Source organism: Phycodurus eques, chromosome 20, assembly GCF_024500275.1.
Source record: "Phycodurus eques isolate BA_2022a chromosome 20, UOR_Pequ_1.1, whole genome shotgun sequence".
Lineage (NCBI taxonomy): Eukaryota > Metazoa > Chordata > Actinopteri > Syngnathiformes > Syngnathidae > Phycodurus > Phycodurus eques.
Window position 1 is genome coordinate 5,419,769 of NC_084544.1, and position 12,499 is coordinate 5,432,267.

The 12,499-nt window shown below is 36.6% G+C and overlaps 1 protein-coding gene across 1 annotated transcript in view; it reads right to left on the reverse strand.

The window, feature by feature from the left end:
* csmd2 (CUB and Sushi multiple domains 2) overlaps positions 1-12,499 on the reverse strand; it is a 148,813-nt gene that overhangs the window by 76,178 nt on the left and 60,136 nt on the right. The window contains exons 6-8 of the mRNA XM_061664441.1: positions 2,098-2,210; positions 394-471; positions 62-149 (exon numbers count right to left, since the gene is read on the reverse strand). Coding sequence (XP_061520425.1) covers positions 62-149; positions 394-471; positions 2,098-2,210 — 279 coding nt within the window. The remainder of the gene's footprint in view (positions 1-61; positions 150-393; positions 472-2,097; positions 2,211-12,499) is intronic.

Sequence of the window (12,499 nt, forward strand, 5' to 3'; positions counted from 1 at the left end):
ATGCTCTTGTTCAACTTTCTGACTAAATATTTGACAACTTGACACAATTCTTTGTTTTTACCTGAAGTCTGAGCCTTTTCTTTTTCCCCGATCTGGGATGCCAGGGTCTGGACACATATTGTGCCCTTGTGCCACACCCATCTGAGACACTGCATTAAAAAGACACATGTGGAAAAGGACAGCATTTTTTTTTTTTTTTTTTTACATGGAAAATGTATGATGCTACAAAGGTTTTTATATATGGCATATGGAAACCTCTCATTCTTTAGACTTACCAATCACAAATTATTGTTTTATTTTATTGGTTAAGAAACTCAGTTTTTGTATTTTTGTTGCTTATTATTAGTAATCAAAATATTTGCAAAGCCACCAATGATTACTTTATTGACTTACAGACTGATATCTTGTGGTAGTTGTCTTTGCTCGGTAACATCTTAACGCCTCGAGACTTCAGCTCAGTCATCTTCTTCACTGAAGAGGGAAAACAAATAATTTTTTTAAAAGCAATACTTTTATTGGCATTATTATTTACTGATTTGGAACAAAGGGTGTCAGAGGATAAATATAACACATGGTCTACACAATTAAATATGTGTAATATAAATTCCAGAGCTAGACAATCATGACATAGAAATTAAGAAAAATCAATGTTCATTATCTGTCAATGAATATTTATAGACCAATTTCAAAAACAACATCAAAACTATCTGCTTTCTTTTACACCAATTCAACTTGATTACTTTGTCACTTCCTGACAGTTAAAGTGTGTGCGTTTCTGATGACGCCGACTACAAACAAAAAAAGAGAATAAAGACAGTGTATTTATGAAACACCTTTTGCTGCTACCAGAGTCTCACAAAGTAAATGAATACTGAAAGCCAGACTTAATGAGCGCAAGCATTCTTTCAACAGTCCGATAATCTGTTCAGAAAGGTTTGCTGTGGATTTATGGGAATTGTCATGCGAATGGCAAAAGGTGGGTGGGGAAAGTGGGGACGGAACGTTTAATTTTAGTGAAGTGTGAAGTATTTATTTAGTTTGAATCTTAATATTTATAAGAGAACCTTTAATCCCAACCCTGCTTTCCCCCTGCGTTCTACATGATTCCGTCTCGCTTTGCTCCTTATTTGTCTGTCTTTTCCCATTGCCTCTGAAAGCCAAACATCTGTATAGAGCACCTTTTTTTTGAGGAGGAATAACCCATTTCTCCCAGCTCATCCTTTCTGAGAGTTGGCCCTTGAACCTCAAAGTATAATAGCATGAGAAATGGCAGTGGTGGAGGGAGGGATTGTATTTGGACATCAACATCTGTGGTTGTGCAATGTACGTACAGTGGCTATACAAAGTGAACACAACTGTGGTGAGGACGATATTGCAAATAAATCAAATATAGCAATAGCAATGTGACCTACGATGTGGTGTGTTCAGTTCAATCGAAATGGAAACATGTTTTAGAGGGAAAAGAATGCCTATATATATATATATATATGTACTGCCAATATCCTACTCCCTTTAAATCCTGTTTTCCGACCTGTGGGAAGTAAATGAGTTGTTTCCTTACAAGCACAATTTGAAACGCGTCAAACAATATAATTTTTTTTCTCATTTGCTCTAAAAACAACAAAACATCTTGTCATTCAAACTATCATCTTTTCATCCACTGGGCTTGACATCGTCTTCTCTGTTCAGCGTCGTCTTGAGAGTGGAACAAAATGAAAAGTAAGGTCATTAACATTTTATTTCCCTGGGAACACCAGTGCGCTCAGCAGAATTGTCCCTTTCTTATATTATGACTTATCTTTCAACAAGTTCACTGGTTCAGATTTTGTGCTTGAGGTGCACTCAATAGGCGAGGAGTGTCTAAAACTAGAAAAATGTTCTCTCTCTGGAGTTTAACAGTTGTAAATTGCACTGCAGTCTGTAATGACTTTAACCTGCTTTTAATTTCCTCCACAGTGTAATGTTTTGGGCAGATTTTAAACTCTTCCTTGGTCATAAATATGAATGTGTTCATTTTGAAGGATTTGAATGAAATAAATGTTCATACTATACAGTACAGTATATTTACATAGAGAGGCTTTTGACAACATCCTATACCTTGGTATTGAGCACTGAAACCTTTCAGCTTGTGGTTGCCATCAGATGTAAAATGCAGACGAAGCCAGTTCTTGCTGCTAATTATTGGGGAAGGCAGGTTAGGGCCAGTGAACCTGTGAGCACAAAAGGACGGAGTGGACATTAGTACCTTCGATTACTAGGACCGGAGCATTTCTCGCATGCAAATACTCTATGAATTGAACACATTGCACACAGCAGAAACATTAGTTTGCACTTCCTGTGCACCTGAATGCATTGGCAGAAAAGGCTCAGTGCTTACATACACTAGCATATAATTACAAGCACTTAACGTGTGACTGGAAATCTGAGAGACTTTTTTTAAGCTTTTTTATTTTTATCCATCCATTGTCAACACCGCTTATCCTGGTTAGGGTCGCGGGGCGCTGGAGCCTATCCCAGCTGACTTCGGGCGAAAGGCGGACTACACCCTGAACTGGTCGCCAGTCAGTCGCAGGGCACATATAGACACGGACAACCATTCGCACTCACATTCACACCGTCACTGAGTGGGAACTGATCCCACGCTGCCCGCACCAAAGTCAGGCGAGTGCACCACTACACTATCAGTGACTTTTTTATTTTTATTTTTAAACAATTTATATTACTTATTCCTTTGGCTAAGTATTCTCTAAAAACAAAGATGCCCATATTTTATTCAGTCTATTCTTTTAAGTGGCTTTACTGCAGTCCATCAAAATTCTAATTTAGTCAAGCATTGATTATACCCTATCTTAAATGGTGGCAGAACGTGTCAGTGCCCTATATTCTTGTTTTGCTTGGCTTTTGTTTATACAAATATTTCACATTTAATGAGAGCGTGTGATGGCGATTTTGAAGTGCTACATATCAAAGGAAGGCTTCCAAGAGGATATTAATGTGAACAGCATTTCGCCATACTATTGACCAATAAAAATGTAAACAGTATTGGTATTTGCAGGAAAAATGCACTTTATTTCCGGGCTTTGGAAGAAAAGAATTGCGTACCGTACTTCACAAACATTTAAAGTGTCCTCTGATCTGTATAATAATGAGGCTTCTTGCTTACCAGGCACTTCTGTCCTTGTTAAAAAGAAAGTCACTTGGGAGCACATGATTTTATCATAGGACAACTCAAGGGCGGCTTTTCTGCCAAATTACCTACTAAAATTGATAAGGTGTGATATACTTTGTGTTATATGCATATCTAAATGTTAGTCTAAGATTTTGGTATAAATGAAAACAACTGCCAAAACATTAATTGAACTCCAATATATGCTTCACATTAATCATAGTCTAAAATATATCATAAGAACAAATATAACAGTTACAATCGTTGACTCAAATAAGCAGTAGTAAATGAAAGTAGTGATTGTTACAATTCTTACCAAAACCAACCAAAAAGTGCGCTTAAATTTAACATACTGTACCTTATGTCACATACAAAACATATTTTATTTCTATAGCTAATAATCTAACACAGATCTACAGTGAAATCTAATCTAACACAGATCTACAGTGAGTCATTAATTTGCTTGAGCTAAATCTCTTGTTTTACTTTGACCTGCAGGCTGCATGATGAAATTGAAGTCAGCTGCATGCATGTCATATGACAGTAGACTTGATAGATGATGCTACTTTATGTCCAACACCGATGGGGTCAGCCATATTTAGTTAGGTGTGATATGTTAGATCACTTAAGAGAATAGAAAAGAGTGATATCATGAGCACACTAATCAATGACAGTAAATGATCCCCACAGATCACCTCCACACTCCAAGATACCAACATATTAATCGATGTATATTTTTATGTAAAAATGTAATACCATAGGAAGGAATGAAAAGTTGTATTTGTCTCCCATGGCAGCTTGAGCAAAAAACTACATTTCACTAAGAAAGACACTGGTGACAAAAAAAAAGGTTATGCAAACCATAAACTATGCCAGTGATGATTAATTGTTTAACTGTTCATCCCACCATAACAGAGAACACATTTGGCAGGTTCTCTTTGGATTTCACCACCTTTTCTCCACGTGACATAAGTTTAAAAATGAAGAGGACGACAGGGAGCAACACAGTTGGATTTGGAGCAGACTGTTGGAGGTCTTCTGAAGGATGATGTGCTTTTTTTTTTTTTTTTTGTGCTTTCAATGGTTCCTTTGCACCTGCCTGTATTAGTTTATTATTGTCTTGAGAGCACCGCCCTAAATCAGTTTTCTTTTGCTTGGGCCCAGAGCTCCACTGTCTGAGACTTTTTTTTTTTTATGATTGCTAGTCCAATAAAATGTGTTTTGGCCAGGGCAAGGTGAAAGAGGAGGATGGTTGTGATTGAAGGCTGAAACTGTACGCATTCCATGATGCATTGTAACATGCTAAAGGTGATTTCAAAACTTTAGCCTACTTTCTCTGGTCTGAAGGTTTATGGTTTGATAATATGTTTAGTTCCATAAACATGAACAAAGATTGTTGAAAAGAAAAGTGAATGTAACACCACTAATGAACACAATATAGACCTTTTATAACTTTAATAAGTATACGAATGGAATGCTGGCAAAAAGACAAGTAGATTTTCAAAGAAAACTGGAGTCACCTTAAATATGAGAATATGCTAACCGTATGAACAAAGAACACTTGATCAATTAGTCATAACTTTTGTAGTTTGATCACATCAATGAGAACCTTTCGTTCTTCTGACCTTTGGGCCATTCCTTGCAATGGAAGTGGTAAATCTACCAAGGCAACCTCTTAGATGTTTATCGACCGCTTGATTGGGTTATTAAAAATGACGAAAGGGTGAAACACCCGAAATGGTAAATACCTTTCATCTGCCACCTTTGTCAAATGTCCTTTTCCCTGCTTTACATTATATATATATATATATATATATATATATATATATATATATGTATATATATAAAATTCTTTATTTTTTTTAAATCATCTTCTCCCTGTTCTAGGCAATCACTATGCATACAAAGAAATGGCTGGAGTTTATGTGTCAGAGGTGACTGGCTTCACAGCTGGATCAAACGTGTTAAATCACAGTTTTAGGGCATGAGTGCATCTAATGAACATCGGTCATGTTCACATGTGGGTGTTTCCATGGTTAGCTCGAGGGCCATTTCGGGACGACGTAGATGTCGCTGGGATTTGGGGATACTTTAGAAGATCAATCAGAAGTCTGCTCTCTATGCAAGTCCGTGCAGTGGCGTGAGGGTCACGGTGACTTTAAAGCACCAAACTAAACTTTCAGCATTTTAATGATGTGCATTATAGCACAGGACAGGCTAATCCAGATAAAGTACACAGTATCGTGCAAGCAGACACACTGACATGGCCATGCACTACCGGTAGGCACACAAAATCCCCTCTGAAGTGAAAGTAATCAGTGTGGCAGTTTTAGAGTGTCGGCTGTGACCTTCAGATGTAGCAGAAATGGGCCAAACACTGGGGGTTTTAATAAACCCTTCCAAACATTACTGAACTGCCAATTCAATTCTAGAAACAACCAGCTCTCGGGAAACAAAAACCATCAACCGATAACAAAGTTTTGTGCAAAACCTTCAGGGCAGTAACATCTCATGTAAGGGAGTTTGAAACTTCATCATGCCAACATGCTCTCCTTTCTTATATGTACCTCCCGGAAAACAGAATCTGCTTTATTCTATTTCAGCTATTCCTGTATAATTTAAAGGCAGACCTTTGGTCTTAGCAGGGATTCTTGTTAAATCTTCAGAGGGATTCCTGTCTTCCTCTTCTTGCCTAATTTTCTGTCTTCACTGAACATACAATATGGAGACTGATTAAAAGAAATTTCCTTCTGGGATGAACAACACGTCACAAGTCATCTCCCTTTCTTTCATTTTTTTCCCTTTCTTTCTATCCACTCTTCTTCAAATATATATATATATATATATATATATATATATATATATATATATATATATATATATACACACACATACATTTAAACTTAAATATATATACAGCGAGTGTTAAAACACAACTCCAACTGGAGGAATACATACATTGTCATGTATAACCAGTAAACAAATACCACATCCTTCCTATGTAAAACCCAGCAAAAATGGGGCAGAGACATAAACCATATCATCTCAATTCGCAAAAGTAGATAATTATTTCATCCATCCATCCATTTTCTGAGGCGCTTCTCCTCACTAGGGTCGTGGGCGTGCTGGAGCCTATCCCAGCTATCATCGGGCAGGAGGCGGGCTACACCCTGAACTGGTTGCCAGCCAATAGCAGGGCTCATACAAACAAAAAACCATTCGCACCTACGGGCAATTTAGACCTACAATGCATGTTTTTGGGATGTGGGAGTGCCCGGAGAAAACACACGCAGGGACGGGGAGAACATGCAAACTCCACACAGGCGGGGCTGGGGATTGAACTGTGAGGCAGACGCTCCAACCAAAAATCTTCGGGTGTTATCAGATTCCATGATGTGTTTCAGCCCAGTTGGCATCTTCAATAATTTTGCACGAGTGCGCTGATGCATGCTCAAGTGTGGGACACTTCCCCTCCTCTCGTGTGCTTGGAAGAGGTGGGCCTGCACAATTGGTCATTAATTAAAATGTATCCCTTGACAGGTTTTAATAACTGCAACCTTGCGTAAAATAAATGCATCAACAGAATATAAATATGCAGGGTCACACACAGCTACATATCCATGACCGCAACATATACTTGTCGTACAGTTAATGTCACGCGCTAATTCCTCGCAAGTTAATGATGATAATCCCCATCTTGTCTTAAGTACAATGACAAAAAAATATGCATGGCTTTTCCTAGAATTACTTTGATCACTTGTCTACCATTTGTTCATGATAAGCGCCACTGTGCACAACTGTAACGAACAGAATGACTAAAATTCAATAAAATTCAGTCAAAAGGTCCACTGCATGTTCAGTCATACAGGAACACTTACATGTGTGCATATCATTAATACAATTGTTCCAAATCATACAAATAAAATTCAGAGGGTATACAATTATGAAATACCCAGTCAGTTTCAGTCACACAATCACATCACACAAATCAAGAGAAGACTGAACCAGTCCTCAGTGTAAGTGTTTGATAGAGGAACTTAAACAAATCAGTTTTGTTTAATTTAATTTAAATTCACACGTAAAGGTGAAACAATCACTAATCCTTTCAATAGCACAGAATAGAATCATTATTTTTTTTTTTTTTGTCTACCGAGGTGGAAAATTGTCTTTGGCTCACCAACAAACAGACAGTATTAAAATACAGATAGTAAAAACAAAGCAGAACATAATGAGCACATTTAAAAACAGCGGTAAGATGTGTTGAGGATAAAAAAAACAAAAAAGGTTAATAAGGTCTACTAGTGATAAATACCATAAAACATAACCCGTCTTGTAATGTAACAAAGTACAAGTACTTCGCTCATTAGCCAACACGCAGATATTTAAATACACTATTGATGGAAACTAAATTAAAAAAAAAATAAAAATACTCGAGAACATTTACTATCAGAATTTTTTTTTTTTTATTCTTAAATACAGCAAAACGTCAGATACTTTTAGATTTTCACTCAAGTAATAATATACAAGGTGACTTTAACTTCAACTGAAGTTATTTTCTGTTAACATATTTGTACTTTACCCAAGTGTCACTTTCAGGTACTTTATACAAGAACAAACATAACTCTAGATGAATGTCCTTTTTAAGGACTTATTGCAGCACCCTCATCCTTGTATTTAACTGACAGCTTATCAAAAACAAACAAATACACAACGTGGCATGCAACGAAAACATATGCAGAGAAGCAACGCAAACAAAGGAGAACACATTGCAGAGATCAAAGCGACTATTAAAATGGTTCAAGGTTAATGATGTATTTAAAGTCTGTCGATAATGCGTTGTAAGACTGCACGATAACCTGACTTTTATATTTGATATCCACCGATGCATGTGTGGCTGTCAGGAAGTGTTTTGCCGTTATATCATGAAAACATGTCCGTGTCAACAAGAGTCTATGGGGCTTTTTATTGTTTGCTTTAAAATGGACGGGACGATTTGATGGAACCGAGGATGTATTCGTAAGTGTCAAAATATCTTTATTGCTCCAACGAAAGAGGAACAAGTCACCTCGATGTCAATCTTTTTTGGTATTGTTTTTTTGGTGTCCACCAGGGAAGGATCCAAGCTTTGTTAATGCTCTATCCCAATTCTAAGGTAATCACCTCTTGAATACCCCTCCTACTATCAGTTTTATTCTAAATGGAAGCATTATTTATGAAATAAATAACTTGTTGCATTAACAAACAGATTTAACATAAAGTAATTGAGACATAAACCCATTAGGAAAATGTTTATTAAGGTAACAAATCAAGTGAGAAGTTGGGTTACTCTCTTTCAAACTTGTAAAACCGCAGTAAGATAAATACTAATGTGGGTGTATACTGATAATGGACAACTGCAACTAATGCTGGGATTGGCTGCTGTTAAATTCTGCGACTGCTAGAAATATGACAGAATCTTTTAAAACATATTTTCTGAGGTTGCTGTGATCATTAAATGTGTTCCTGATTTTAACAACCTCCCATTAGCAACAGTAACCTACTGACATTCATAAAATTATATGGCATACAAAACTGTTGCCATACAATCTGCTCATGTGCACTTCTTATAATGGACAAATAGTGCAGAGTCAGAACTTTCCCTTTTAAAGAATAAGCCATGACAAGGAAGCCAACGTATTAAACGGTAATACAATATATAAAAGGTCAATATAATGCATGAAGAAAGCTAATTAACTTTGGGTGTGAGCGTTCTAAAAAGTAATGGTGACCAGTTAAACCACCAAAAATTATTTTCAAGGGCTATTATTCTTACTGTGTTTTCCATCAATGAAATAAGATGATCTTCATTTCCCGACGACAGTTGGGCTCAATCTGCAAGGTGTGGGAAACTAAGTGAGGCCGTAATCAATTTCAGACACTTTTATCCCCCGAAAGTGCTTACACTGGAATGATTTCATTCTCGAAAGTCAGATAATTTGGTGATTTATCTCGGATACAACCCACAAGCTTTAGTTGTATTCTAAATCACACACACATACTTAACAGCTATTATAACTCAAATATCCCCGCGGTGTTCTCCATAGTCCCTTTAATATTTCCATCTCTTGCAATGACACGTTCAAAGACTGCCTAGTGGGTGGAATACAACAACAGACTTGTAGTTATTGCATATAAAGAGCAAGTTTGAAACACACTCAGTCAATACATTATGCCAACATGTCCACCAAATTCTAACTACAATGTCCAATGCATTTAAGTTTATTAGTATGGCATTCACCAACTGCCTTCTTCACAGGGACACAAAGGGAACATTTCCACTCTTTAAACTAAATCAGGAGCTTATAATTGTCCCTCATGAGTGTGGATTCAAAGACAACAACTTGCTCAGAGGAACTGATGTGATTTTAGGCCGGCTCCCACTCAAGCTCTTTTCACCTACGCCGAGGAGACTGTGTGCTTTTGCTGGCCTATTTTTTGATTTTCCGCTTGACTGCCTGTCAACCAACTGTTAGCAGGATTAGGCAAGAACCAGTAAACTGATTTTCAACAAACGTTGAGGATGGGTGTAATTGTTCAAAGTGAACCAATACTTTACATTTCCACTTCACAGTTGCCTGTCCCTATCATTTCATTGAAATTAATCTGACTTTACTTTCTCGAAGCAGGTCATTTCATGCATTTTAGTTTCTACTGATCTCAGGGAAAGTTTGAGGACAGATCTGACAAGAAGCCCCGTGCAACACAGATGGCACCGACAGAAGAGAAACCATACAAGATGTGGGACTCCGTGGCAACTGCGACAACCAGGTATTGAGAACTGCCAAAGATTAATCGTCCACTTTTAACACTTCATCATCTGTGTGATCCCCTGTTGTCCACCCACTTCCGTGGGAGCACCGTGTAGTTTCAGTTTAATTGGTTAGAGGCCATGCTATTGTTCATGAGTTCACTTTCATCCTGAGGCATTAACAGAAATGTATGTAGTGCACAAAAGATAGACAATCCCTCGGTTCTGTTCTTTTGTGTACACTGGCCTTTGTCTGACTTTCACAGTTAGTTTTAATGAGATTGACTTCTCCTTTTGCATCTTGCCAATATTCTCCACAATCCATTTCTATTATTTTTCTGATCCACACATTCTTTCTCTGTTATGCAGGGACATTTTCATAGGGATCAGATTTTTTGTTCTCCTCACTGTAGAAATTATATATAACACTGGCCTAAATTAGCATGCCCAAAATTCTAAACATAATATTACATAAACCTTTATTTACAGTAACTACCTACATATTTACACAGGACTGAGAACATAGTGGACATATACCATTAGTGGTTTTTTAAGTACTATATTGACTAATACTAGTCCAGACAGTCTATAAATCTAACTTCCAATTAATGTTCACCACATTTAAAAGTATACAGAGAAAGCTTTAACATGCTTACTTGTGGGGTCAGTAAATATTTACTCTCAATATGTTAAAACAAACACTTTTAAGATGTTGCATAAAACCTGACATAGGCCGAGTGGAATTAAACCTTGAAGTCTTTACAAAGTGTAAATGGCCGATTCTTTTTTTTTTTTTTTCATTACTGAGTGTGAACTTTCACCCTTGCCCTAAAGACCCCAATTCTTGTTCCATTAACCTTCAATTCTGCCAGGGTTAGGGTAAAACATTATTCGAGAGAGAGATATTGTTTCCATCCAATTAAATTAACAAAAAAATTAAGACAAAATTAACAATTGAATTACAAAAAAAAACAAAAAAAAACATTACAAGTGGTACAATGAACAGCGGAAAAGATACAGGTATGTCTTTTTCACAACACCCATGATTCTGACCAATTTGTCATGAGCAAAAAAAAAAACATCCAATTAGAAGGAGTCTGTGCCTGAGTCAGCACTGACCTTTCACTTCACCCCCTTAACAATGATGTACTCACTTTTTGTGCTCACTTCAGGTGTGTGTTTATACAAATGATAAGAAACCTTATTACTTCGACGTCTTAGATCTTTGTGTCAGGAGGAATTGTTAGTTTGCACTACTATACTGCCTCAGAATAAATAGATTATCACGCAACATCAAACCAGGCACTATTCTTTCTATATGTAGACTAATGATGGCATATTGTTGCATGTCATTAGGATGGGTGGCTACAAACTATCGGCGGCAAAACCCTCAAAATTAAGACGTAGTCATATATGATTCTAGGAGAGGTTCTTAAAATGATTGATTTGCTTTGTTCTTGTTCCCAGTATAATTGGAAAGAAACCTGTCAAGTGAAAAGATATTTAGTATAAAAAAAACAACAGTTCTCACACATCAATTATATTAATGTGCCATTGATGGGACGACCCAATAGTTAAAAATGCAGTATTTTACTTTAACATCAAGTATATTGTCTTGTGAAGCTGTTATATGAAAGTAGAGTTTTAATTTAAGAGGCCAAGTGTGATTTTCTTTCCTTTTTTTTCCATTCTGGACACAATTTAAACAGAAATTTGCAATGATATGCTTCTTAATTCTATGCCCACAGGATGTAAGGCAAACCCAGTTGCATAATTCTTTCTAAAACATATGTTTTGTTCCAGAGGCAGAAACATACTGTACGGGGCATGGGATCTTAGGTGTTCAGTTTAATAGACCTATAAGCATCTGTCTGTAAATTACACTTCAATGAAGCACCCAAAAGTGGAATATTTGACCAAAGCAGCTCGTTTTAGGTGAATTATGTCTTAAAATAAGGACATTTACACTGTGTGTAGTTTCCTAATTTCATGGTGTATGATTCCTGAGTGCAAAAACAGTTTTGTTCATCAAGTCTACTTTGCTACTAGCAGGTTTATTGCAATGCAAGTACACGTAAAGTGCTATTACAGAGTTTGGCCACTTTATTAAACCAAACACCTGTTTTTTTTTTTTTTCTCTGCTGCTCTTTTACCCCCCAGTGACTTGAATTTCTTCAGAATATATTTTAATTAAATTTGTTGAATCCCAATGAAGCCACAAAGACCATATCTTTCACAGGGCACAATTCTGCTTCTGGAATTATATTTGCATCAAAATGACTCAGTCCGTGATCATTCTATTACCATATCGGACATTTTATGGTCTGAACAAGAAAACCAGCAGTTTTAATGTAATGTAAGTAAAGTCCCGATGTACCTCTTTATATATAAATACATTTTAAAAAGCTGTAGTTGTGCTATCCTATTGTATTTAATACATTATGTGTTTTTTGGCAACAAAACAATTGGCAAAACAAATCTCTTAATGGGAACATTGTTTTTACCAGGGACATTATTTGCTTGACACATTTAGTAGCTTAATGTTA